Source organism: Sphaerodactylus townsendi, linkage group LG13 (assembly GCF_021028975.2).
Source record: "Sphaerodactylus townsendi isolate TG3544 linkage group LG13, MPM_Stown_v2.3, whole genome shotgun sequence".
Classification (NCBI taxonomy): Eukaryota; Metazoa; Chordata; class Lepidosauria; order Squamata; family Sphaerodactylidae; genus Sphaerodactylus; species Sphaerodactylus townsendi.
In genome coordinates, this window is record NC_059437.1 from 11,229,819 (window position 1) to 11,253,168 (window position 23,350).

The window sequence follows — 23,350 nt, forward strand, 5'->3', positions numbered from 1 at the left end:
GTAGAAGGACAGCGAAGAAGAGGAAAGTAGGGCAGAGACTGAGACCAGATCCAGATTTCTGGGGTTCCTGTGTTTATAGCTGTACATAAGGGCAGGTTTTAAAAAAATCACTATTTCTCAGGTTCAAGTTTATTAGACCCAGAAATTTTCAAGAAATCCGGGGGGAAAAGCTGATTTGACATATTGGCTTTTTGGGGGTTTTCTGAAAATATTTGGGTTATAAAACCTGAACCTGGAAAATGCAGTGACCCCCCAAGACCCACATGGACTTTGGAGGCAGGTGCAGAGTAGAATGGTGGGCCTGGCCAAGCTGAGTCCAGCCCTGTACTGCAGGCTCAGCCTGGCCAGGTCCAGCATTAAACTCTGCCTCCAAAACCAGCTGGACCTGGCCAGGCCCAGCCCAGCATCTATCTGTGGGCTCAGCCTGGCAGCATCCAGATTTATAGTGCAGGTGGGATTCAGTGCTGAACCTGGCCAGGCTGCAGGTGAGGGAGGGAGGGAGAGGCCCTTTTTAAAGGCAACAAGCCTGAACAATGTAAAAAAAAACCCCCACATTTTTCAGAATCCAAATTTTATCTCCCTTTTATTGTCGCCTTTTTTCACATTAACCCCCTCCAATATCAACAAGGGGGTCTTTTCCCCCTATTTGGGGTTTTCTGAATACCCATCCCTAGCTGTACAGAAAGCCCAGGGAAATGGTTGCTGCAAAATTCTGGGTATCAGAGGTCTAGATTTATACTGTAAAAATGAGGGCAAGCGAGTGCCAATATTGGTTTGGAGCCAAAATGTTTGACCCTTGCTGACCAATTTGACCCTAATTGCCAGGTGGGAAAATTATGGATGCAAAAATAACATACCAAATCTTGGGGCGGGGGAGTAGAGTGACTGGAATAAGCCACAAGTTGGCTGGTCGTGAGGGTGGACAAAGAACCAGATGTGAGCTGATGGCCATATTCTGGGGAAACAATAGACTTAAGATAGAGTTGATTGTTATTATTATTATTATTGGGGTGCTGTGTGGTCTGAAGATCCTCTGAAGATGCCAGCCACAGATGCAGGCAAAACGTCAGGAGAGAATGCTGCTAGAACACGGCCATACAGCCCGGAAACCACACAGCACCCCAGTGATTCCGGCCTTGAAAGCCTTCGACAATACATTATTATTATTCATTAAACCTTTATACCGCCCACCCCCGAAGGGCTCTGAGCAGCGTACAACGTAAACAACATAACATAACTTATCAAGTAGAGCACTTCTTAACAACAAGTTGTTGAGATGATTCTTCAGTGCATTAAGGATGTGCTATCATATCTAATCATTGAAGCCTTGCCTGGATTTTTGGGTAGGGAAGGGACTAATTCATATTAGTAGAACTCCTATTTGGGCTGCTTCCCATTTGTTATGTTAGAAAGGGCTTCAGGCAAAGCATTCAATCCACTTCTCTACTGTCACATTGGGGGAAATGCTCCCTGGTGGAGCCCCATTTAAATTTTACTGAAAGATGTGGGGTCCCTTATGGCTGTCTATGGTTAGCTTCAAAAGGGGCTTGGACAGATTTATACCTGGATAGCTTTAAAAGGGGCTTGGACAGATTTATGGAGGAGAAGTCGATTTATGGCTACCAATCTTGATCCTCTTTGATCTGAGATTGCAAATGCCTTAACAGTCCAGGTGCTCGGGAGCAACAGCCGCAGAAGGCCATTGCTTTCACTTCCTGCATGTGAGCTCCCAAAGGCACCTGGTGGGCCACTGCGAGTAGCAGAGAGTTGGACTAGATGGACTCTGGTCTGATCCAGCTGGCTTATTCTTATGTTCTTATGTCTTATGGCCTGATATTCTTATGTTCTTATGTTCTTATGCTTATTCTTATGTTCTTATGTCGTATGGCCTGATATTGATGACAAACCACCTCTGCTACTCTCTTGCCCCATGGATGGAGTCATCATGAGTTGGGTTGCCACTTGACGGCATGTTCTTCTTCATAATCTAACATGTGGAAAATGTCACATACGATTAGCCAGCCAGAGCAGACTTCTTCACAGGGCTGTTTTGAGAATCACACGAGAGGAGAGCAATGTCTGGTGCCATGAACTCCTTGAAAGCAGGAGAGGACAATACCTAAAATAGATAAGATACTTGTCCCAATGCGTTGAAAATCTAATTTTGTTTTATCCTTGGTTTCCCTGTGCTGAGTGGAGTGTTGGAAAGTAGGGCAGTAGAAAGAAGGTAAAAAAAATGACATCCCACCATTGAGTCTAACTGATTTTGCAAGGCACAATTTTTCCCAGGCAGTTAGTTTAATGTTGATTAATCTGCAGTTTGCTTTCATGTGGTCCACTGCACCACAAGGAATGAGCAGAAACACCTAAAGATGGCTTTTTTTGGTGAACACACAATTCAATTCAATAAGCCTTTAGTGGCATATACACGACAGTATAAAAATACAGTTCCAGTTAAAAAGTGAATAGCAAAAAACTTCGCGTTTGTCATACATTCAGTTTACAAACTTCTGACAAAAACTTTGCCACTATAAGGCAACAATGAAAATCCTGACAATTTAGAAGCATAACTACTTTATCTGATTCAGTATAATCAATCATAGAGTCTATAGCTTGGGATAACAGGCTGGATCGGAGTTCTTGGTATAATAAGCAGTTCAGGACAATGTGTGGGATGGAATCCAGCTGTCCTATGCTACAGGTACAGAACCTCTTATCGCTTGGAAGACCTTTAAGTCTTCCTCTATGTAGTGGAGATGGCATGATGTTAAATCTAGCCAGCATATAGGCTCTCCTGTGTATGGGATTTGTGAGCGCTGTAATGTAATAGGCTGGGTATCCCTGCGTGAAAGGAATTGACATATTTGTTGGTGAACAAGATTTATTTGTGGTGAACACACAGTGACAGATTCTTTGTGAAATGAGAGTCTTTCTGCATTTCAGCCCATCTGTACAGATTGCACAGGTCAAATGGGAAAGAGACAGCATTAGGATACAGCAAATATACATCATCAGGTGTAGTGTCTGCTCCAGAATCTCTGAGCTGTTTTCTGGGCTTAATCACCTCCCTGCATTAGTAGAAATATCTGAATGAAACAACTTAGCAGTGCTTCCTGGCAGTGGCTGCCTCTTTCCCTTCACTCTGGGCATCCAGGACAGCTGCGCCGAAGTTCAGAACGAATTGAATCTGTTTCTGCACTTGTTTCAAGAGGCCTTTCACATGGCAGCAAAACATGAGAAAGTAATTGTTTACAAAGACTTGAGAAGACCAGAACAGTGCTCCATTAAAGGAGCTCTAGTGTATTTCATGCCAAATCACATCGCCCATCCATCCGGCATAAACTCATGCAGAAAAATGGTCTCTCTGTCTACCTATTAAATTTTCTGACCAGTCGAGGCCTATAGAAACCACTTAGAACAGGACCGAAGTAGGAGAATGGTGATGTTGGGATATAACCTCACTTTTCCCATAGCAACTTTTAAAGACTTAATTGGTCATAGTGGCCAATGACCCCTACTGGTGCCCCATAAGATACTGACATTGGAATATCATTGGACTGAGCTCCCAAAGGCACCTGGTGGGCCACTGCGAGTAGCAGAGAGCTGGACTAGATGGACTTTGGTCTGATCCAGCTGGCTTGTTCTTATGTTCTTATGTTCTTATATTGTGCCACATACCAAGGTAGGAAATCAACTGCAAGGAAAGAACTGTACCAGATATTATTATATTAAACAAAATATAGGTTCCAAAATAAATTAAACTATTTATAATTACTGTTGTTGTGACTGTTTTCTTTTTGGTAATTGACCTATGATAAACACAGTTTTACACATATGGTAAAGGTAAAGTTGTTTTTATTATTGTAGATTTCACAGCTGCCAGATCTTTAGCTGGTTGTTGGCCTTCATTACAATTCAAGCCTCACCCAGAGGCCTAGGAAGTTGTAATGTATCGGCGTAGTATTCGTGCGGATCCCAGCAGGGCTGCCTTCTGAATTTGACAGATGTTAATTTTATCAATTCGAAGATGTTTCAAGTGCTGCCCTAGTGTTTTTGGGATGGCGCCCAGCGTGCCGATTACCACTGGGACGATTTCAGCTGGTTTGTGCCATAGACACTGAAGCTCGATTTTCAAGTTGTGGTATCTAGTGACCTTCTTGCGTTCTTTTTCAATGACCCTGCTGTCACTGGGGATGATGATGATAATGATTATTATTATTATTATTATTATTAGTCTTCTAGACCGCCCTCCCTCTCAAATCAAATACATTTCCAATCAAGAAGTAACCCAACTGGTCTTTTCAGTGGAAAGAATGCCAGTACATATATATATTTTCTTAAAGTAACAATGAAAAGGATTTTGCACTGATCCACTGCAAGTTAAAAGTTGACAAGCTTCTAGGTTATGCTTGTTTGAATGGTTTCTTCACCAGAAGGTTCCAAACCTTTTAGGTTTAATTGTATGAGAAAACATACTTACATAAACAGCAAGACTCAACAAGCAGCACAACTCGTTAAAGCTCATAAAGGTTGTGACATACCAGGGACTAGGTTTACACCTGAGTATGCATTCAACAGTATAATGTCCTCCACAGTGATTCTTATCTATACCAAGTGACCCGAATGCACTGTCAGATCCAGTTATGCAATAAAATATTATTATTAATAACCAAGAAAATAAATAAACTCACAAAACATACCCATGACAGTGCTGCAATTGCTCAGAAAGAGTATTTGGTGCCCAAATGTCCTCAAGTAACACAGCAACGAGCCACATTAAAATACTATTCTTGACTCAAAATGACTCAGCTGGGTCAGAAGGGGTTATTGCTCTGGCTTAGTCAAACCTGCGTGGTTTCTGGAGACTCCAGCACTGTTTCGATGCCAGATTGAATTCAACAAACAAGCCTTTAAAGGCACGGAGAAAGTGCGCAATGTGCACCATCTCACACTATGAAATTACGGAAAGAACCCACCTACTGCTGCCATTGGGAAGCCTCTCTTACTTTTGAAAAACCCAGCTGTATAGCAGCCACCTGTTCCACCGAGCAAAAATGTGCTTGCATTGAAATTTTTGGACCTGTATATAAAACAACGCTTTAGGAGCAGATCCTGAACATCAGCCTTCTCTACCTGTCCATTTATTTTAGCTTCCCTCTATTGGGTTAAGTGGATCTATGTATATAATGTTGTAATGCCATTAAAGGTTCTTTGTTGTTAAATTTTATCTCAGAAAAGGAGCACAACGTGCTCCAAACACCACAGAGGGAGTTCATTTCTTTCTCATTGCGCGACACCTTTCCCAACCAGTAGTGGCCGTGCGGGTGTAAATCATCAAACTCGTTGCCAAAATGGGCTGGGGTGTTTGTCGTCACAAATTGATGTGCAGGGAGAGATGCTCAGCCATTCTTCTTTTGTGTGCCTTGTGTACTGCTGTGATAGAAAATAGCTGGGTTCTCTGACAGCAAGTCTCTCCATTCCTTCTCTGTCAGCTGCCATACTGTTTGAACCACTAAGTAAAACGTTTTCTGAAAACTATACCCTAAATTATCCCCTGAACCATATACTTAGGCCGTTTCTTCATGGGCCAAAAAAGCCAGTAAAACGACGGTAAAAACAGCATTATGGGTGGGGAGTTTGCGTGGCCGCCACTGCAGAAATGATGCTGCAACGCTCCAGGGGCTCCACAACGGTGTATTTGAAAATTGCTCAACGGGTGTGTCTTTTCAACAACGGCGCTCCTGTTACATATGGATGTAATGTCTGAAAAGTTTCATTCATTCAGAAATGCTGGAGTTACTTGTTGATCCAAAAGGTTGAAGCAAGAGTCAGAGGCTGTTACCGCACGGCCAAATAACAGCGCCCTAGGGACAGAAAAAATGCCATCCCTAGGGGGCTGTTCACACAGGAGGCACTGCTGCGTCACAGCAGCGCCGTCCTCGGCCGCCCCGCCCCCCCCCCAGGTGACGCGAAGACACCGCTTTTAAACCTCGCTCGTTGAGTCCTTGCACAGACCTTTCAGGCTGTGTTTTCCGTTTTGTTTGAATGAAGCTAAAGGTAGTGTGCCAAGGGGTCTCGAGGCCAGAGCGCTCAAAGAGAAAACTTTCATCTTATCTAGACTGAAGTTTGCCAGCCCGCTGCAACAGCTGGCTAGAGTTCAAATGCAAATGCTTGTGTGACTTCCAAATCTTGATCATCCCATCCTTTTACCTAGTCTTTTTTTTCTTTTGGAAACAAAACATGCGACACTGTGTAGATTTCCACCAATTCCCTCCTCAGAATTTGGGACAGCTTCCTTCCCCTCCAGAAGATGCTGGTACTCAATACTAGTGAGTACCATCCACCACCACCCCTTCTCCCTCACACCAGCCTTCAGTGATCTCACACCAGCCTTCAGTGACCAAATTTTGTAATGATTCTGGGTTAATTTTAAACTACATGTTTTACATATGTTTTTTTCAATAGGTGTGTGTGTGGGGGGGATGTTGGTGGTTCATTTCTCCTGATCACAAGACAGTGTTAAAAGCTGTTGTCTGTTTTGTCTGTGTGCATGCATTAATATCAATAGTGTTCAAATGGCTATGATAAAAATGGTGGCCCAGACCATACCAAAAAGGGGCCTTCCACAGGCAATTTGCCACTGATCTTGTACTCTTGGAAAATGACTGCAAGACTAACGGGTTGTAGCAATAATTTAGGCACCCAAAAGTGTATTTAAATTTGAGCCAATATCTGTCAGATGCTGGACAGCTTGATTTTATCTCTGTTGCTTACATGCAGGGACTTTTTGTCTTTCTCCTTTATTTTTAATTGTGCAGCCTCAAGGACACAATAAGCTCTAGCAATTTTGGACATTGTTAATTTTTTTGTGGGAATTTTGGGAGTTTTAACTGAGTAATAAAATATATTTAACCTTATTTTGCACTATCAGCCTTGGCCTTATTTTTTTTTAATCTCCCATGACTTAAAAAGTGGTTCAAATTACACCTAGAATTTCTTAGGAGCAGAAACAGCACAGACACAGACACACACACACACACCCCAATGTGTGCTTTCCTAGCTTTGGGCACTCCAATGCTACAGGAATGAATCTTGCAAATCCATAATTTCCCATTCTTCTTCCTGAACTCAGTGTCTTTAAATAGATTCTTCGAGAATGGTAATTTTTGGTAATAGAAGAAAATAGGAAAGGGATGATTTCATGGAGTTGTTGTGCTGGATTTATTTCCTCTCATAAAAGCCACCACCACGAGGAGCATAATACAGAGCCCATTTGGGGCAATCATAAAAGGAAACGGTGGTTAAAGAAATGATGCCGGATCCCGAAAGCGCATGGCTCGCACAGCAGGCTCTTCCTTTCAGAGGGGCTCTGCCACAACAGAGTGCCTTGCGAAGTAAGCTGAGAATCTAAAATAGAAAAAGAAGTGCATCACAGAGACGAAAATAACGTGTCGCACCCAAACAATGATGCAGACTCCAGCACATTTATTATTCTTTAAATAACCCTTCTAGAAGGTGCTTCCTGAGACCATTTTGATAGTAAACTGAAATATACTGTCTTTGGATGTTCTTATTTTGTTTTCCCCTGTCCTTTGAAAGCATGAGTGCCAAGGATAGCAGCCCCCCCCCGCCCCCCCCCCCCAAGCTCCATACAGCCCAGCTTCTGCCCTCTCCAGAGCCTGGGGAGAGCAGGAGCTGAGCCGGCCTCCAGGGACGTGCTTTTAAAAGGCTCTGGGGAGAGCAGAAGCCAGGCTGTAGGGAGCCTGGAGGCAGGGCCATGCCCCCAAGCCCACCCCCAGGCAGGGGGCATGGGGGGGTGCCCAGAGAAGGTGTTGTCTCCGGGAACCATTTCCCCCTATACGCCTCTGATGGCAGGTCAGAAAGAGATCTGGAAATTTGGCTTAAAAGCAGTTCATACCTGTATTTGCAAATGTCTAGGGCCTTTCCCCACTTACCTTAAGCCCCGCGCTACTTGAGGAGAGTAGCGCGGGGTCCCCCGGCACTCCCCACGAGAGGGGCGGCGACAACGCAACCGCCCCGACGCTGCTGCTGTCGCGCCCCCTCAGCGCGAGGCATCCCTGGTGCTCTTGCAAAGGGCACCTTTTGATCTGCGCAGGGGCCGTGGGGATGCCCAGGCGCGCGCAGCAACGACGGCCGAGGGAAAAGTGGGAAAGGGCCCCTAGAAATCCAAAGGAGAAGACAGTGCAAACATACGAACTGCCCTGCTGGATCAGACAGGCGGTTCATCAAGTCCAGCCTCCTGTCACACACAGGTACCCTTGCAAGACCTGAAAAGCATGGGCACAGAGCCTTCATAAAAACAAAGAGGAGGCCTGTTGGATCACACCAGTGGCCCATCTATTCCAGCATCCTGCCTCACACAGCAGCCAACCAGTTACTCTGGAGATCCAACAACGAGGCAGAAACCATGGCCTTCCCTTGATGTTTGTTTGTTTGTTTTTTATACCCCGCCCCTTTTCCAGCCACTTTGGACTCAGGGCAGCTTCCAGCAATAATAATTACAATAAATTACAATGCAAATATAAGAATTAAAACATATAATGTAAAACCATACACCTCAGATTAATTTAAAGAAAATGGTGTCCTAACTACACAACCACTTCATGCAAGTAGAAAAAGAACCTCAGTGGTGAAGTTCATCTATTCTAAGATTAAAATCAAGAGACTGGCAATGACTCCTAGCACTGATAATTGGAGGCTTACCGCTTCTGAATGTGGAGGTTCCCTTTAGTTGCCATGACTAGTAGCCACTGCTGGACATATCCTCCATGCTGTTGCGCTCCAGCAATGGGAATTCAGAGAGTGAACACCTCTGAAGACAGAGATTCCATTTGGCCAGCAAAACTAACAATGAATCGTAGATCTGTGCCCCATGAACTTGTCCAATCCCCTTTTTAAAATTCTAAGTCACCAGCCATCATCACATCCTGTGACAGTTAATGGCATGGGCTGTGATCCACTTAACTTCCCTAAAGGAAGGGAAAGGGAGCAGAGGTTGCTGGAGAGGTATAGCATTGGTGTGCGTTTAGTAAATCCCGTGATATGCAGAACTCAATGAAATGATTTCTTACAACAGGTGATCAAGGAATTCTGTCCCATAGCTTTATCCTTGGTGAACCTCCCCCATTGAGTTTTCTTTTTTGCAACTTTTTTTTTAGTTTTTAGCCACCTTTCTGGTTGCATAACCAATGCTACTACGCCTATAAGGAAAGGAACTGAAGTAAATAAATGCAAGTTTCTCACAATGGGAAAATGAAATCAAAATATTCAACTTGAATTAAGTTTTCAGTATTTGAATCTGTCTCTGTCCATGTTTATCTCTCCATCGCCTTTACTTTTCCTTTCTGTGTTCTGCTGTTTTCCCCATTGCTGGTTTTAAATTGTAAACTCCTTGGGGGCAGGGACTTGTCTGTTTTTGCCTATCTGTCTCTGTAGCTACCCATATAAACATACTGAGTTTTGTGAACAATAACCTGTCCATCAAACCACAGTTTAGGAGCTCTCTGAGGACTGAAGTGCACTGTTCCCAGCTCCTCTCAAGCAGTCGTGTGTGGAGAATTACTGGGATATATCTAACCATGGAAGAGCCATTTAATTTGGTGGATGAGTCCTTAGACGGGAGAAAGGATTCAAAAAGAAAAGCCAGAGTATAAATATTTTAATAAATAGAGTTGGCTAAGTGGAATGGTAGGATGGGGGTCGGCTCCACCCCACTGATGGAAGTTTAGGCCCTTTCCGCAGGAGTGGGAAAGAGTGCCCCAGGGATGCTAAAAACAGCATCCCTAGGGAGGGGTTTGCACGGCCGCCACCGCATCGCAGCAGTGCCGGCCTCGCAACCCCAAGCGGCTCGAAGACGCTGTTTCCGAACCTTGCTCCCTGAGCGAGGTTTTTCGGAAGCAGCATCTTTCAACTGCTGCCGTGTGAACAGCAGCAGCTGGAAGGACCCATTTCCCCCGCACTGCCCCCAAATGCCTACCTCGTCTCCTGGCTTCCGGCTCGTCGCAGAGGCCAGGGGACACGCCCCCCTGGCCTGCGACTCCAGAGCCATCGTTCCAGCCTGCTGGGGTGTGTCCCCTGGCCTCTGCAACGAGTCAGAAGTCAGGAGACGAGGTAGGCGCTCAGCGACGCCGCAGCCTGTGTGACGGCTGCACCACCGCCTGCCGCCCTCCCAGGACCATCTGTGCGAACGGTCCCGGGGGGGTGCGTCGGCATTGTTTATGCCGACGCACCCCCGCACCATTGCGGTGCAGAAAGGGCCTTGGATTCTCCATAGATTGGGACGAAATGGGAGAAAGGTTTAACAGCCCCATCCAAAGTTCTAACAAGTTTTAAAAGGCTCGCCTTTAAACCCTCTACAGGGGAGAATAGAGATACATCACTAAGGTCAGTCTGATTCCCCGGAATGCCCCCACTGTGCCACTGTAGCTTGGGGCAGCGTGGGAGTACCAGCGCAGAGCTGGGCACCACAGCTGGGCATCCCAGGCCCTGCAGTGGCCAGACATCGGTGGATTTGCCTCTCCACCAGAATAAGTGCCCCAGGGAGGGAAAATGTGCTGGTGTAAGCCCGCACCACTTCCAGAGGGGAATTTGCCTCCCCCACCACCCCAGATTGGGCTGCCCACCTTCAAACATTGTCCTGATCAGAAACAACTCCAAGGAACCTCTGGTTATCTCACTTGAAAAACATGACTAGCCCTTCAGTATACCCATTTTTCCCCAGTGGGCAAAGAGCACTCCCTGGAGCTATTTCAAGACAGAAGAACCATTGAGGTAAAGGCTTAAGACTCCTCTGTCTGCGCACCATGGAGATTCTAAGTTTCAAGTAGAAATTCCCAGCAAACATCCGCTTGACAGGATGTAGGAGCTATCTACTGTGTAGTTCAGGGGTCTTCAACCTGCGGCTCTCCAGATGTTCACAGACTGCAAATCCCATCAGTCCCTGCCAGCATGGCCAATTGTAGTCCATGAACATCTGGAGAGCCGCAGGCTGCAGACCTCTGGTGCAGTTAGTCCCTGGGCTGGTTAGATCGTCATCTGAGCTGTACCCCTTCAGATTGTAGTTGGAGCAGTTGAATGCTCCTCAGCACACAACCGTGTAACCCAGCCTTGCATTCTCAATGGTTCAGCTCAGGCGACAGATTTGCTACCATACTGTGGCAAAGGGCTAGGAAATGGCATGAATACATATATGTGTTTTTATGGCGGCGAACATTGTACAATTGAGATTGACTGCAATTTCCTGGTGTCCATGTTGCCCATATCCACTCAATAACTCATTACGCCATAGGAAATCGGATAGTGGTTTCACAGCATCCCCATTGTCAGGATACAGTGCTTGATTCCAAAGGGGTACAGTATAAAAGACATATAGCATTGCACCAGGTATAAAACGTTATTGTTCCTCCTTGCATTCTCTTCGTAAAGAATATCGCCTTTGTGTTGCATTGAGATGAAAACAGTCTTGCTTCTGAAAGCAGTGAGCCAGCAAAGTGTCGCTTGTCTTCAAATGTCTAACTGTGCATCTTCATTGTTGCTGTTTTAAACCAGGCCTTGATGACTGCCTCCAACAATACATAAAAAACTTCGAGAGGGAAAAGATCAATGGGGAGCAGCTATTGCACATTACTCATCAGGAGCTTGAAGAGTTGGGAGTCACTCGGATTGGCCACCAAGAACTCATCCTGGAAGCGGTGGATCTGCTGTGTGCTTTGGTAAGTGAGTTCATTGTTTTGGAATACCTCCCGCGATCGTTTTTATGTATCTTCTCAATCCAAGGATGTGCTTACGTGCGCATCAAATCAGGAACCCCTCTGTTCCTGATCAGGAACCCCAAATCAGGAACCCCAAAGTACATTTGTCATATTGTTGTCCTGCATGTAAACATTATTTTAAAAGAGAGAAATTCTGCACCCCTCGAATGCTTCAGACAACTTCAGGTGGGACCTGGGGACACCCCAGAATTACAGCTCTTCTCCAGACGACAGTTTCCCTAGAGAAAATAGATGCTTTGGGTCTGCAACCTGCGGCTCTCCAGATGTTCATGGACTACAAATCCCATCAGCCCCTGCCAGCATTGCCAATTGTACTGAACAGGGTTAACTAGGCAATCACTTTATGATGTCTAGATAAAGCTGCAAGCCAAGATGAGCAGTCGTGGGATTCCCAAATGAGTCCTCCTCTCCTTACACTAGGGATGGTAGTTTGCAAAGTCCTATGGGATTTGGCTGCACACGGAAGCAGGGGAAGGAAAGCACCCAGAGTGCACTGCTTCCTATGCACAGGAACCATACTGGGAGCTGTGTAAGACTGACTAAATTTACAGGGGTCTGCAACCTGCGGCTCTCCAGATGTTCATGGACTACAATTCCCATCAGCCACTGCTCATCTTGGCTTGCAGCTTTATCTAGACATCATAAAGTGATTGCCTAGTTAACCCTGTTCAGTACAATTGGCCATGCTGGCAGGGGCTGATGGGATTTGTAGTCCATGAACATCTGGAGAGCCGCAGGTTGCAGACCTCTGCTTTGGAGGGTGGTCACTGTATGGTCTTGTACTCCATTGAGGTCCCAGTCCTCACTAGGCTCCACCCCCAAATCTCCCAGAGTTTCCATACCTGGATCTGGAAACCCTATCAGAACTTGGGACCTGTGCCCTTGGGAGGAAACTCACAGCTGGCAAGACAAAAAGAATCTAGTTTGTCCCCACTGTGATCTTGCGATTGGTGCTTTAAACAACAAAACAAGTAAGACAGACCATAAGGAGCATGGCAGAGAAAGACCACAGCTCTAGGGAAATGAGGATTTACTGCAGAGGCAGGTAGGTGACCATACTGGAGAACAGAATTGCCAGCGAAAGCTGGACTCATTGTGCTCATCCCTGATTCTCAGTTCACACCCAAAGAGCTGCACTTCTTGTGTTTAAAAAAACAAAACAACAACAAAAAACTGCAAGGAAGATCTTGGAATGAAAACACAGTTTTAAAAGCCAGAGAAAATGAAAATGGTAACTCCAAAGAAGCGTTGGCCATCTGTATTTTTGCTGGTGTTCCTAAAATTTTCCTTTCAACAATTCCTCTTAATGAACACATCCAGACTGTTTTAAACTCCTCCAGTCTGTTTTTTTTGTTCCTAAAAAGCAGTTTGGAATCACGGTCTCGCCGGCTAACACCAATAATCTGCAATCATCAACAGAGTTACACCCTTCTAATTACAATAAAGTTAGCGGCCTTAGTGGGGTGCAACTTTTTAGGACAGTGTTGTTAATCTCTCAAGTGGAACTTAGGATGTCTGATGGAAAAGCCACAAGACAAATACATTCAGCAACGTTTACCATGGATAGGCATCTGTGGACAGGAAGAAGAATGTATCAGAGAATTTATGGAAGGGGGTACTCTTGGGTAGGAAGTGTTTCATTTTTAAATAAAGACATTCCCTAAGGCTTCCCTAGAGGCAAAATAGGAATATTGATTTACCTGCACCAGGAAATCAGGACCATCCCTCATAAACAAGAGGTGGTTGGCGTGAATATGGCCAGCCAAACTGGCTGTCCTTGGCTTTCAAACTGGCCAACGAGAAGCAGCCTTCTGGGAGCTGCAAAGGGCAAGCAGCTATTTTTGGGGAGGACTGAGGATACTTCATGGCTAACCTTGTCTGGCAAGTGTGTTTTCTTGCTGCCCTCTACTCTGTAAATTTGCAAATACAAAGATTCCGGGGAAATGGCCCATGTCTCTAATACATTCTCCCCGCAAGGAAATGGCACGTGCATTTGAATTTTGTGAAGTTGGCAGGGGGAATTCCAGAATGCTGAATTAGATCTGTGAATAGAATAAAATTATGAAAGCGAAAAGCTGACACCCCACAGCATGTTCATCCCGAACCAAATAGAGGGAGCAATTTTCACCAAAACATCCAGATGAGATTGTTTTGCCCTCACTGCTTTAAAGAGGGCTAATTTGTACAAGCTGTAACCTGTATGGCCAGGCTAGCCTGATCTCATCAGATCTCAGAAGCTAAACAAGATTGCTCCTGAGTAGCATTTGGATGGGGGGCTGCCGAAGAAGTCCAGAGATGGGATTCAGAGGCAGGCAATGGCAACGGCAAACAACCTCTGAGCATCTCTTGCCTCAAAAAACCCTATGGGATTGCTATAATGCAGTTGAGACTACCAATGGCTACCAATCTTGATCCTCTTTGATCTGAGATTGCAAATGCCTTAACAGTCCAGGTGCTCGGGAGCAACAGCCGCAGAAGGCCATTGCTTTCACATCCTGCATGTGAGCTCCCAATGGCACCTGGTGGGCCACTGAGAGTAGCAGAGTGCTGGACTAGATGGACTCTGGTCTGATCCAGCTGGCTTGTTCTTATGTTCTTATGAGACTTGATGGTTTTTTCGACCAACAACAACATACACAAAGATCCCAGGTTTGCCCATTTCCAGCTTCTCCTGCAGAGATTCTTTCCCCCTTTACCGTGCCGTCCCCCAAGTTTGTTAGATTCCTTTCGGATGAAAAAAAAGTAAACCGTTGCTGGAACAATAAAGGTTTCATCTGTACAGGTCTTTTTCTAAAGCTTCTTTCTGGGGGAAAAAAATAGGTAGGTACCCAAAGAAAAAGACCAGCTTTTATAAAGTCTGCTTGTACATGAAAGGGGAAATGTTGAAGTACAGTGAAAGTCTCTTACAGTTAAAAGTTAAAAAGAGGCATTTGAGAAGTAAGGTGAGCTAACTGGGCCGCAAGTGGCTCTAAAATAGACTTTGCTTCCTTTGGGGATGAGCTGGGCTTTTGTGCAATATTTTTACGAGCAAACATCCAAATTCAGAGCTATGAACAGCACCCCTTGTAACTCTACGGCTGTTCTCAGGGGTCAGTGCTATCAGTCACAGACCAGGAAAGGGATTGGGGCGTCTCAGTTGATAGTTCCATGGGCATGTCAACTCAATGCATGGCAGCTGTGAAAAAGGCAAACTCTATGCTGGGGATAATTAGGAATTGATAATAAAACTGCAAAGATTGTCATGCCCTTATATAAAGCCGTGGTGCGACCGCACTTGGAGTACTGTGTCCAGTTCTGGTCGCCACATCTCTAAAAGGATATAGAAGAGATAGAAAAAAGTGCAGAGAAGGGCAACGAGGATGATTGAGGGACTGGAGCACCTTCCTTATGAGGAGAGGCTGCAGCATTTGGGACTCTTTAGTTTGGGGAGGAGACGTCTGAGGGGGGATATGATTGAAGTCTATAAAATTATGCATGGGATAGAAAATGTTGACAAATAAATTTTTCTTTCTTTCTCACAATACTAGAACCAGGGGGCATTCACTGAAAATGCTGGGGGGAAGCATTAGGACTAATAAAAGGAAACATTTCTTCACGCAACACGTGATTGGTGTTTGGAATATGCTGCCACAGGAGGTTGTGATGGCCACTAACCTGGATAGCTTTAAAAAGAGCTTGGACAGATTTATGGAGAAGTTGATCTATGGCTACCAATCTTGATCCTCCTTGATCTGAGGTTGCAAATGCCTCAGCAGACCAGGTGCTCGGGAGCAGCAGCAGCAGCAGCAGAAGGCCATTGCTTTCACATCCTGCATGTGAGCTTCCAAAGGCACCTGGTGGGCCACTGCGAGTAGCAGAGTGCTGGACTAGATGGACTCTGGTCTGATCCAGCAGGCTCTTTCTTATGTTCTTATGTTCAGGGATGAGGTCAATGTAGCCCTGTTCAGATTACATTCAGGGTTTTTTTGTGGGGGGGGGGGAGAGCAGGACTGCAACAATAATTTGTCTCCTTGACCCATCTCTGTCTCACAGCAGCTTACGATTACCTTCCTTTCCCCTCCCCACAACAGACACCTTATGAGGTAGGTGAAGCTGAGAGAGTTCTGAGAGAACTCAGGAGGCTTCATGTAGAGGAGTCGGGAAACAAACCTGGTGCATCAGATCAGAAGTTGCTGCTCATGTGGAGGAGTGGGGAATCAAACCCAGTTCTCTGGATTAGAGTCTGCTGCTCACAACCACCACACCACCTTGGCTCTCTTAACATCTTTTAATGGTCAGATTTTGCCCTGGAGACTGTCCGTCACTAACCTCCAACCCTCTTGGCTGTTAGGCTGTTTCCTTTTTCTGTAGCTCCGTTGCTGGTTGTGTCTTAGTTGCAAAATGCCTTTGGAGTTGCTCAGATTCTGCTTGTGAAAGCTTCATAAGCAGAGTGTGTGCGGGGGTTTTATGAGCTCAAGGACCAACTGGCAGTTCTATCAAAGGGACTGCTCATTTGCAAGTGAAGGCTAAAGATAACGATCTCTCGTTTGCTGCGAGCTTTGCAGTGTCAATCTCTGTAATTAGCATTTTGAGGGTCAGTGGGGTGTAATGGCCAGCATCAAACCATCAAATTATGATAAACTGCATGCTGATTTTTTACAACTAGTGCAGTGGGAAGGACGTGGATGTGGCCAAGGAACTACCCAGGAGGCTTTTTTGCAGGGTGTTGCTGGTTGAAAGCAAATGCCATTTTGCATTGTCCATGGATCCACTTCAGGAATGATATGGTGGAAAGTACTGTCAAGTAGCCAACTTATGGCAACCTGTGGAGTTTTCAAGGCACTAGATGAGCAGAGATGATTTTGCCATTGTCTGGCTCTTCATAGCAATCCTGGATTTTCTTGGTGGTCTCTCATCCAAGTATTAAGCAGGACTGACCCTTGTTAGCTTCCAGTGTCTGGGCCAGGGGTCTGCAACCTGCGGCTCTCCAGATGTTCATGGACTACAAATCCCATCAGCCCCTGCAAGAGAATTGGCCACGCTGGCAAGGGCTGATGGGAATTGTAGTCCATGAACATCTAGAGAGTTGCAGGTTGCACACCCCAGTTCTGGGCCATCCAAGTCTGGGCCATCCAAGTCAGGGCAATATCAGCATGACAGCAAATAAAATCCATAGGTCAATATGTAGATATTGTCATAAATATGCAAATCCATTGTGTTATAGTCTTGTAATCTAGGGTCCTTAAGGCTTTCTGGTGCCACCCGAGGTTTCTCTTGCAGGAAGACAAGCATACGCAGACATACAGTGCTGGATCCTATCAATACTTCAGGATCAGGCACTGCCGATGGTGGATTCTTTTCATCGTACAATTTTTCCAGCAGCCTTATCTGTGCTGCAAAGGTGAGGTTGAAGGTCAGAGGACCCATGCAGACAAAAAAAATCAACAACGTAGATGTTACTGTGACGCAAGAGAAGTAAGTGAAATCACCATTCTTTCTATCCTGTATGAGTCTCCCAGGCCCCTTCTGCACACGCAAAATAATGCGTTTTTAAACCACTTTCACAACTGTTTGCAAGTGGATTTTGCTATTCCGCACAGCTTCAAAGAGCACTGAAAGCAGTTTGAAAGTGCATTATTCTGCATGTGCGGAATGAGCCCCAGTCCCCAGCATTGTCTTTTTTAGCATTCAGTGGGAGCTTCTGGTAAAAAAAAAAAGGGAGAAGAAGAAGTATTTTTTTCTGCAGAAGTTTAAGTAGAAGAGTCTGGATTTATATCCTGCCTTTCTCTCCAGTAAGGAGTCTCAAAGCGGCTTACAAACACCTTTCCCTTCCTCTCCCCATAGCAGGCACCTTTTGGGATAGGTGGGGCTGAGAGAGTTCTGAACTGTGCTAAGCCCAAGGCTACCCAGCAGGCTTCATGTGGACGAGCAGGAAGAAAAACCCAGTTCACCAGATAAGAGTCCACCTCCCCAAACCACTGCGCCATGCAGTATCCAACCCAGAAATTCCAGATGAGACAAATAATCTTGATTGGGTTTGCTCAGATGATTATGTTGCTGAAAAGGCCACTGCACAGATCCCAGTGTTTTTCAGGATTCCAGTTTGGAATATGTGAGCCAGTTTTCAGGTTGTGAAGTAAAATTATGTCAGGTTGCAGTACACCATCCATTCTGAGAGCCGTTACTAGCAAATGCCCTTGACTGAAGAATTGACTCTCGTGAGAAATATGTACATCCAATTGTTGAGTCAACCCATTGTAAACAATGTGAGAGTTCAAAAGTGAAGAAACATCTTTCCCAACTGTGCTAGTGAGTCCTTCTGGACGTGGCTTTGAATCTATAGCTCTTTCCTTTGAGCTCTTGTAACCCCTGTGTAAGAATGGGATGACCCAGAAAGGGGTGGAGTCTGAAAAGAAGCAGAAGGCTGCAGAACACCTGAGGTTGGAAGAAGCAACGCTACCAGGCTGGGACCTTGATTTATTTTATTAAGCCCTTAACACCTTGTTTAAGGGTTTTTGTGTATGTAAATGGTGAGAGTTTTCTGGGAACCTTCATCATCTTGAATCCCGTTCACCCAGCCTCTGAAGTCTTCAAAACCAACCACCAGCAAAGAAGAATTGGACTTGGCAATATCAGTAGACTGTAAATATAAGGACTTGAAAATGCAAACTTAACAGGACTGTAAAGTGTAAATGTTAAATGTTTTAAAAGTGTTATTTGTTAAGAGAAGTAAACCGTTTTGTTTTTAAAAATTGTTGTTGCAAACTCATTCCAAGTTCTGCCCCACAGAACCCACAGATAGAGGTTACACCCTCGTTCCCTGTGGCACAACAGGGTGCTTCATGTTGGGGTTTTCTCTCAGCTTCCTTCGTCCAAAGGGAAGTCTCAGCAGAAAAAATTTCCCCTGCCATGCTGATCCGATCTGCCATTTTGGCTGCCTGCCTCCTCTGGTCCCTTTTCTGGGCAACCTCTTTGCCTGCCACCTTTTTAAAAAAATACCATCTGTCATCTATCACGAATGCAACAGACCTTTGCATTTTTGCGAGAAAATCACAAAAACAGCTCTTTGATCCAGGCTGGAAGAGCTGTTTGTGTGAGTGTAACCTCAGCTTGTGGGTTCTGTGGGGCAGAACCTGGAATGAGTTTGCAACAACAATTTTAAAAAACAAAATGGTTTACTTTCTTAACACATAACATATAACATCAAGATTTAACATCACGCTTCAAGGTCCTGTTCAGGTTGCATTTTCAAGTCCTTATATTTACAGTCTACGGATAAGTCCAATTCTTCTTTGCAAGTGGGTTGGCTCCTGAAGACTCCAAGGGCTTGATGAACAGGATTCAACATGGTGAAGGTTTCCAGGAGATCTCTCACCCATTACAACCACAAAAGAAACCCTGAAACAATAAACTCCAACATTTACAACATAGCAAAAATAAACAACTACCTTCCCAGTAGTTCCCAACAATATTGCAGTTACCTTAACAAGGTGTTAAGGGCTTATTCAAACCAAGGTCCGAGTCTGGTAGCCTTGTCTCCTCCAAACTACATGAGCTCTGCAGCCTCTTGCTGCTTTGAGTCTCCACCCCTTACTGGGTCAACCCATTCTGAGCATGGGGGTTACATGAGCAGGGGAGAAGCCAGGAAACCTGAAGGAAGAATCCTGCTTCCTGAGTTCCTCTGTGGGGAAAGCAGAAAAAGCAGAAAAGTCACATTGAGGCCGATTCCGCATGGTCCAAAAACAGCAGTGTGAAAACAGTATAAAAGGGTTTAGAACGGTGTAAAGGGGTTTACACTGTTTTCACACTGCTGTTTTTGGACCATGCGGAATCCGCTTTGAACAGTTTTCAGAAACTGCAGAGCTTCGATGACTTGGGGCTCCGTGACTTTGGAAGCAGCTAAAAATGAGGGCACAGTGTGAAACAACAGCTGACGGGAAGGTAAGCTGGCTTTGCAGCGGACTACAAGCGCACAAGTGGGCATGCCTCAGTTTCTCAAGCAACAACTCGAACACACTCTGGCCAGGATAACAGTGCTCCCAGAAGCAAACCTTTGTGCAAACTGTTTTTCCATCTTTTTCCATCTGCGTTCGGCGGAGGCCAATCTACTGGTGATCCCTGGCCCCTCAATGATACGGCGGGCCTCTACCAGGGCCAGAGCCTTCACAGCTCTGGCCCCAGCCTGGTGGAACAGCTTTTACGCCACATCTGTATCCGGGCCCTGCGGGACCTTGCTGAGTTCCGCAGGGCCTGTAAGACTGAACTGTTCCGCCAGGCCTTTGGGGAGGCCAGCCGTTGATGAGGGCCCCCTCCTTCCCCTTTGTTCCCCCCCTCTTCTGATAACATCACTAAACCCTGCCATGCCACTCTTGGGGTTTGAGGGAGAACAGTGGATGCCATCTCATATTATTATTTTAATGCTGCGTTTTAATGGGGAAGGTTTATATTTTATCTTTAGAGCTTGTATTAATTAATTTAATGAATTTTAATTCAATTTGATATATTGTGCTCTATCCATGTTGTTCACCGCCCTGAGCCCTTAGGGGGAGGGCGGTCTATAAACCGAATATATAAATAAATAAATAAATAAATAAATAAATAAATAAAAAGTACCCTTTGATTATAAAAGGCAATGGAAGCTTGACAGAAACTTTTTTTAAAAAATAATTTTATTGGCAAATCAACATAGATCAAACAAACATTATTTAAGTGCTTTTAAGATATTACAAATACCTTTCAAATAAATAATATCTACTTCCTCATCTTTTCCATAATTCCTTTTTGCATCAACTAACATTACTACATCATCTTATAGCACTTATATAACATATCTTCCTTGCTATTCTGCTAAATTTCTTTTTACTTCCTCTATTTTATATTATTTAAGCAGTATCTTATTTTGACTTCCTACTAGCTTCATTCTTAGAATATGAAATTTATACTTTACTTAAGTCTTCTTCTTTTCTAACTTAGTCATATTTCTGTACATACCGGTAATCCAACACAAATTTATATTTACATTTATGTTCTTGTGTATATTTATATGAAAATAAATAAATAACACCTTTACGAATTTAGTCCTTCTTGCCTTATGTTTTAAATAGTACAGCAGCTCATAATATCTTTACATTCTTTTCTAGTATTCATATATTTCAAAAACGGAGACCAGTTTTCGATAAAGTCCTTATTCTCCTTATTTTTCAATAAGGATGAAAGTTTGTTGTTTGCTGCATAATCCGTCAACCAGTCTTCAGTTGCAGGCACCTGCTCCAATTTCCATTTCTTGGCTATCAGTATCCTCGCTGCTGTAGCCATATATAACAAAAGTTTTTTATGTTTCAACGTATTTCTTAACCTCTTATCCATAATATTAAGTTAAAAAAATTATTTAGTCAACTTTAATTTCACATTCGTGATTCGCTCTATCATATCATGAATTTCGGAAGCTTGAAAGAAACTTTCAGCAGCCTGTAAGCTTTTTATCAAGCAAGACTTAGGAAATCCTGGGGTTCGGATTAGACTGAAGTCAGGAGGTTACAGACCTTTAATATCCTATATAATAGGGAAATATGGCAAAGGGACCTAAATCGAAAGGACCTTCACTCCTGCACAATCATTTTCAGGCAACCCACGCTCAGGAAAACCTTTGCGCATCAATTTATTTGCTGAGAAACTCTTTTCAAAAACATCCTGTGATAATACAGCTTTCTTTCAAGTACACTGTCCACTTTTTACTGTTTTATTATTATTAATATTGAGGTACTAGATCAGGGGTCTGCAACCTGCGGCTCTCCAAATGTTCTTGGACTACAATCCCCATCACGCTGATGGGATTTGTAGTCCATGAACATCTGGAGAGCTGCAGATTGCAGACCCCTGTACTAGATAAACTTTAGAGCAATACCCAGAGTTCCTAGGAACATAGTTTGAAAGGTTCTGTTCTAGAATATAAGCCTGGCTAAACTTATCTCCCTGGCTCTTCTTCCAGTTTTCCTTATAAACATAATATTTGTGATTTACAGCCCTGCTGTTTAGCTTTTCGAGGCCAACTCCATTGCCCATGTTGACAGATGAACTGTCCTCAGAGGTGTCTGGGAGCAAAGATTTACCATTAAAGAGGAATATGGATCTCCATTTCTAAATTATTGCTCTGCTTAATGATATGGGAATCACACCATTTATAAGAAGAGGAGGTGTATTAATTTAGAGAAGGAGCTGTGACTCAGTTGTAGAGAATCGACTTCTAATGCACATTCTAGTTTCAATTCCTGATCTCCAGAAAACAGGTATTGAGATGGCTTTTCTTTTCCTAACAACCTGGAAAGGTACTGCCACTCAGAGCAGGCGATACTGAGCTAGATGGACAAATGGTTTTGCTTTCTGTTAGGCTCATTCCGCACATGCAGAATAATACACTTTCAAACTGCTTTCAGTGCTCTCTGAAGCTGTGCGGAATAGCAAAATCCACTTGCAAACAGTTGTGAAAGTGGTTTGAAAACGCATTATTTTGCGTGGGCGGAAGGGGCCTTAGTCAGACTTGTCGGTTCATACCGTGGCAAAAAGTGGCGTCAAGGAAGTTACAGCTGACTTATGGCGATCTTGCAGATGTTTCAAGGCAAGAGACGTTCGGCGGTGGCTTGCCATTGCCTCTGTGTGGGCTGCAAGAGTTCTGAAAGAACTGAGACTAGCCCAAGGTCAAAAAATATATATAGTGAGCCAGAGACAGTATCTTGTTTGAAGAAAGGAAAAGAACCTGTCTGGCTCTAGTGCGAACTATACAAATCTATTTTAATGAAAATAATTTAAACATTTATATACCAGAACCACAACTCTTAATCAACAACAAACAATAAACAACAACAATAAAACAATGAACAATACATACACAGAGGATCCCAAATAAAATAATAGCAAGTCGGAATCCTCTGTGTATGTATTGTTCATTGTTTTGTTGTTGTTGTTGTTTATAATTTGTTGTTGATTAAGAGCTGTGGTTCTGGTATATAAATTTCTAAATTATTTTCATTGGTGGTGGCCACATGCCGGCAGGATCAGGCTTCACCAGGATAAGTGCCCCAGGGAGGGCAAGTGCATGACAGCAGCTGTGTGCCACTCCCATGGGTGGATTTGCCCCTCCCCCCATGGGGCTCTAAGGCCCCTTCCACATATGCAGAATAATGCACTTCCAGTCCACTTTCAATCCACTTTGAAGCTGGATTTTACTGTGTGGAATATCAAAATCCACTTGCCAACAATTGCAAAAGCGGATTGAATGTGCATTATTCTGCATGCGCGGAAGGGGCCTTAGTCCTCTAATGTTAATTTTCCTCCTTTGTCATTAATGCATGAGCAATGCAAAGCAGGTTTGACTTACAATATTTAATGACCCAACTCTGCATTAAGCTGTGGCCCATATGTATTTAATTTGTGATTTGAAAGCCACCTTGAGCCATGAGGAAAAGTAGCATATGGTCATTTATCAATACTGAAGGTGATCTACCATCCCTCAATTTCCTCCTGAGGAGCCAACCTTCTTTTTCGCTCTTTCAAACAATTCGAGATTTCATACTGTCCTTTCT

At 44.3% G+C, this 23,350-nt stretch overlaps 1 protein-coding gene across 1 annotated transcript in view; it reads left to right on the plus strand.

Annotated features, from left to right (window-relative positions):
* Nucleotides 1-292: 292 nt before the first annotated feature.
* The window catches only part of LOC125442954 (connector enhancer of kinase suppressor of ras 2-like), a 358,128-nt gene continuing 335,070 nt past the window's right edge, over nt 293-23,350 (plus strand). The window contains exons 1-2 of the mRNA XM_048514758.1: nt 293-485; nt 11,569-11,732. Coding sequence (XP_048370715.1) covers nt 293-485; nt 11,569-11,732 — 357 coding nt within the window. The remainder of the gene's footprint in view (nt 486-11,568; nt 11,733-23,350) is intronic.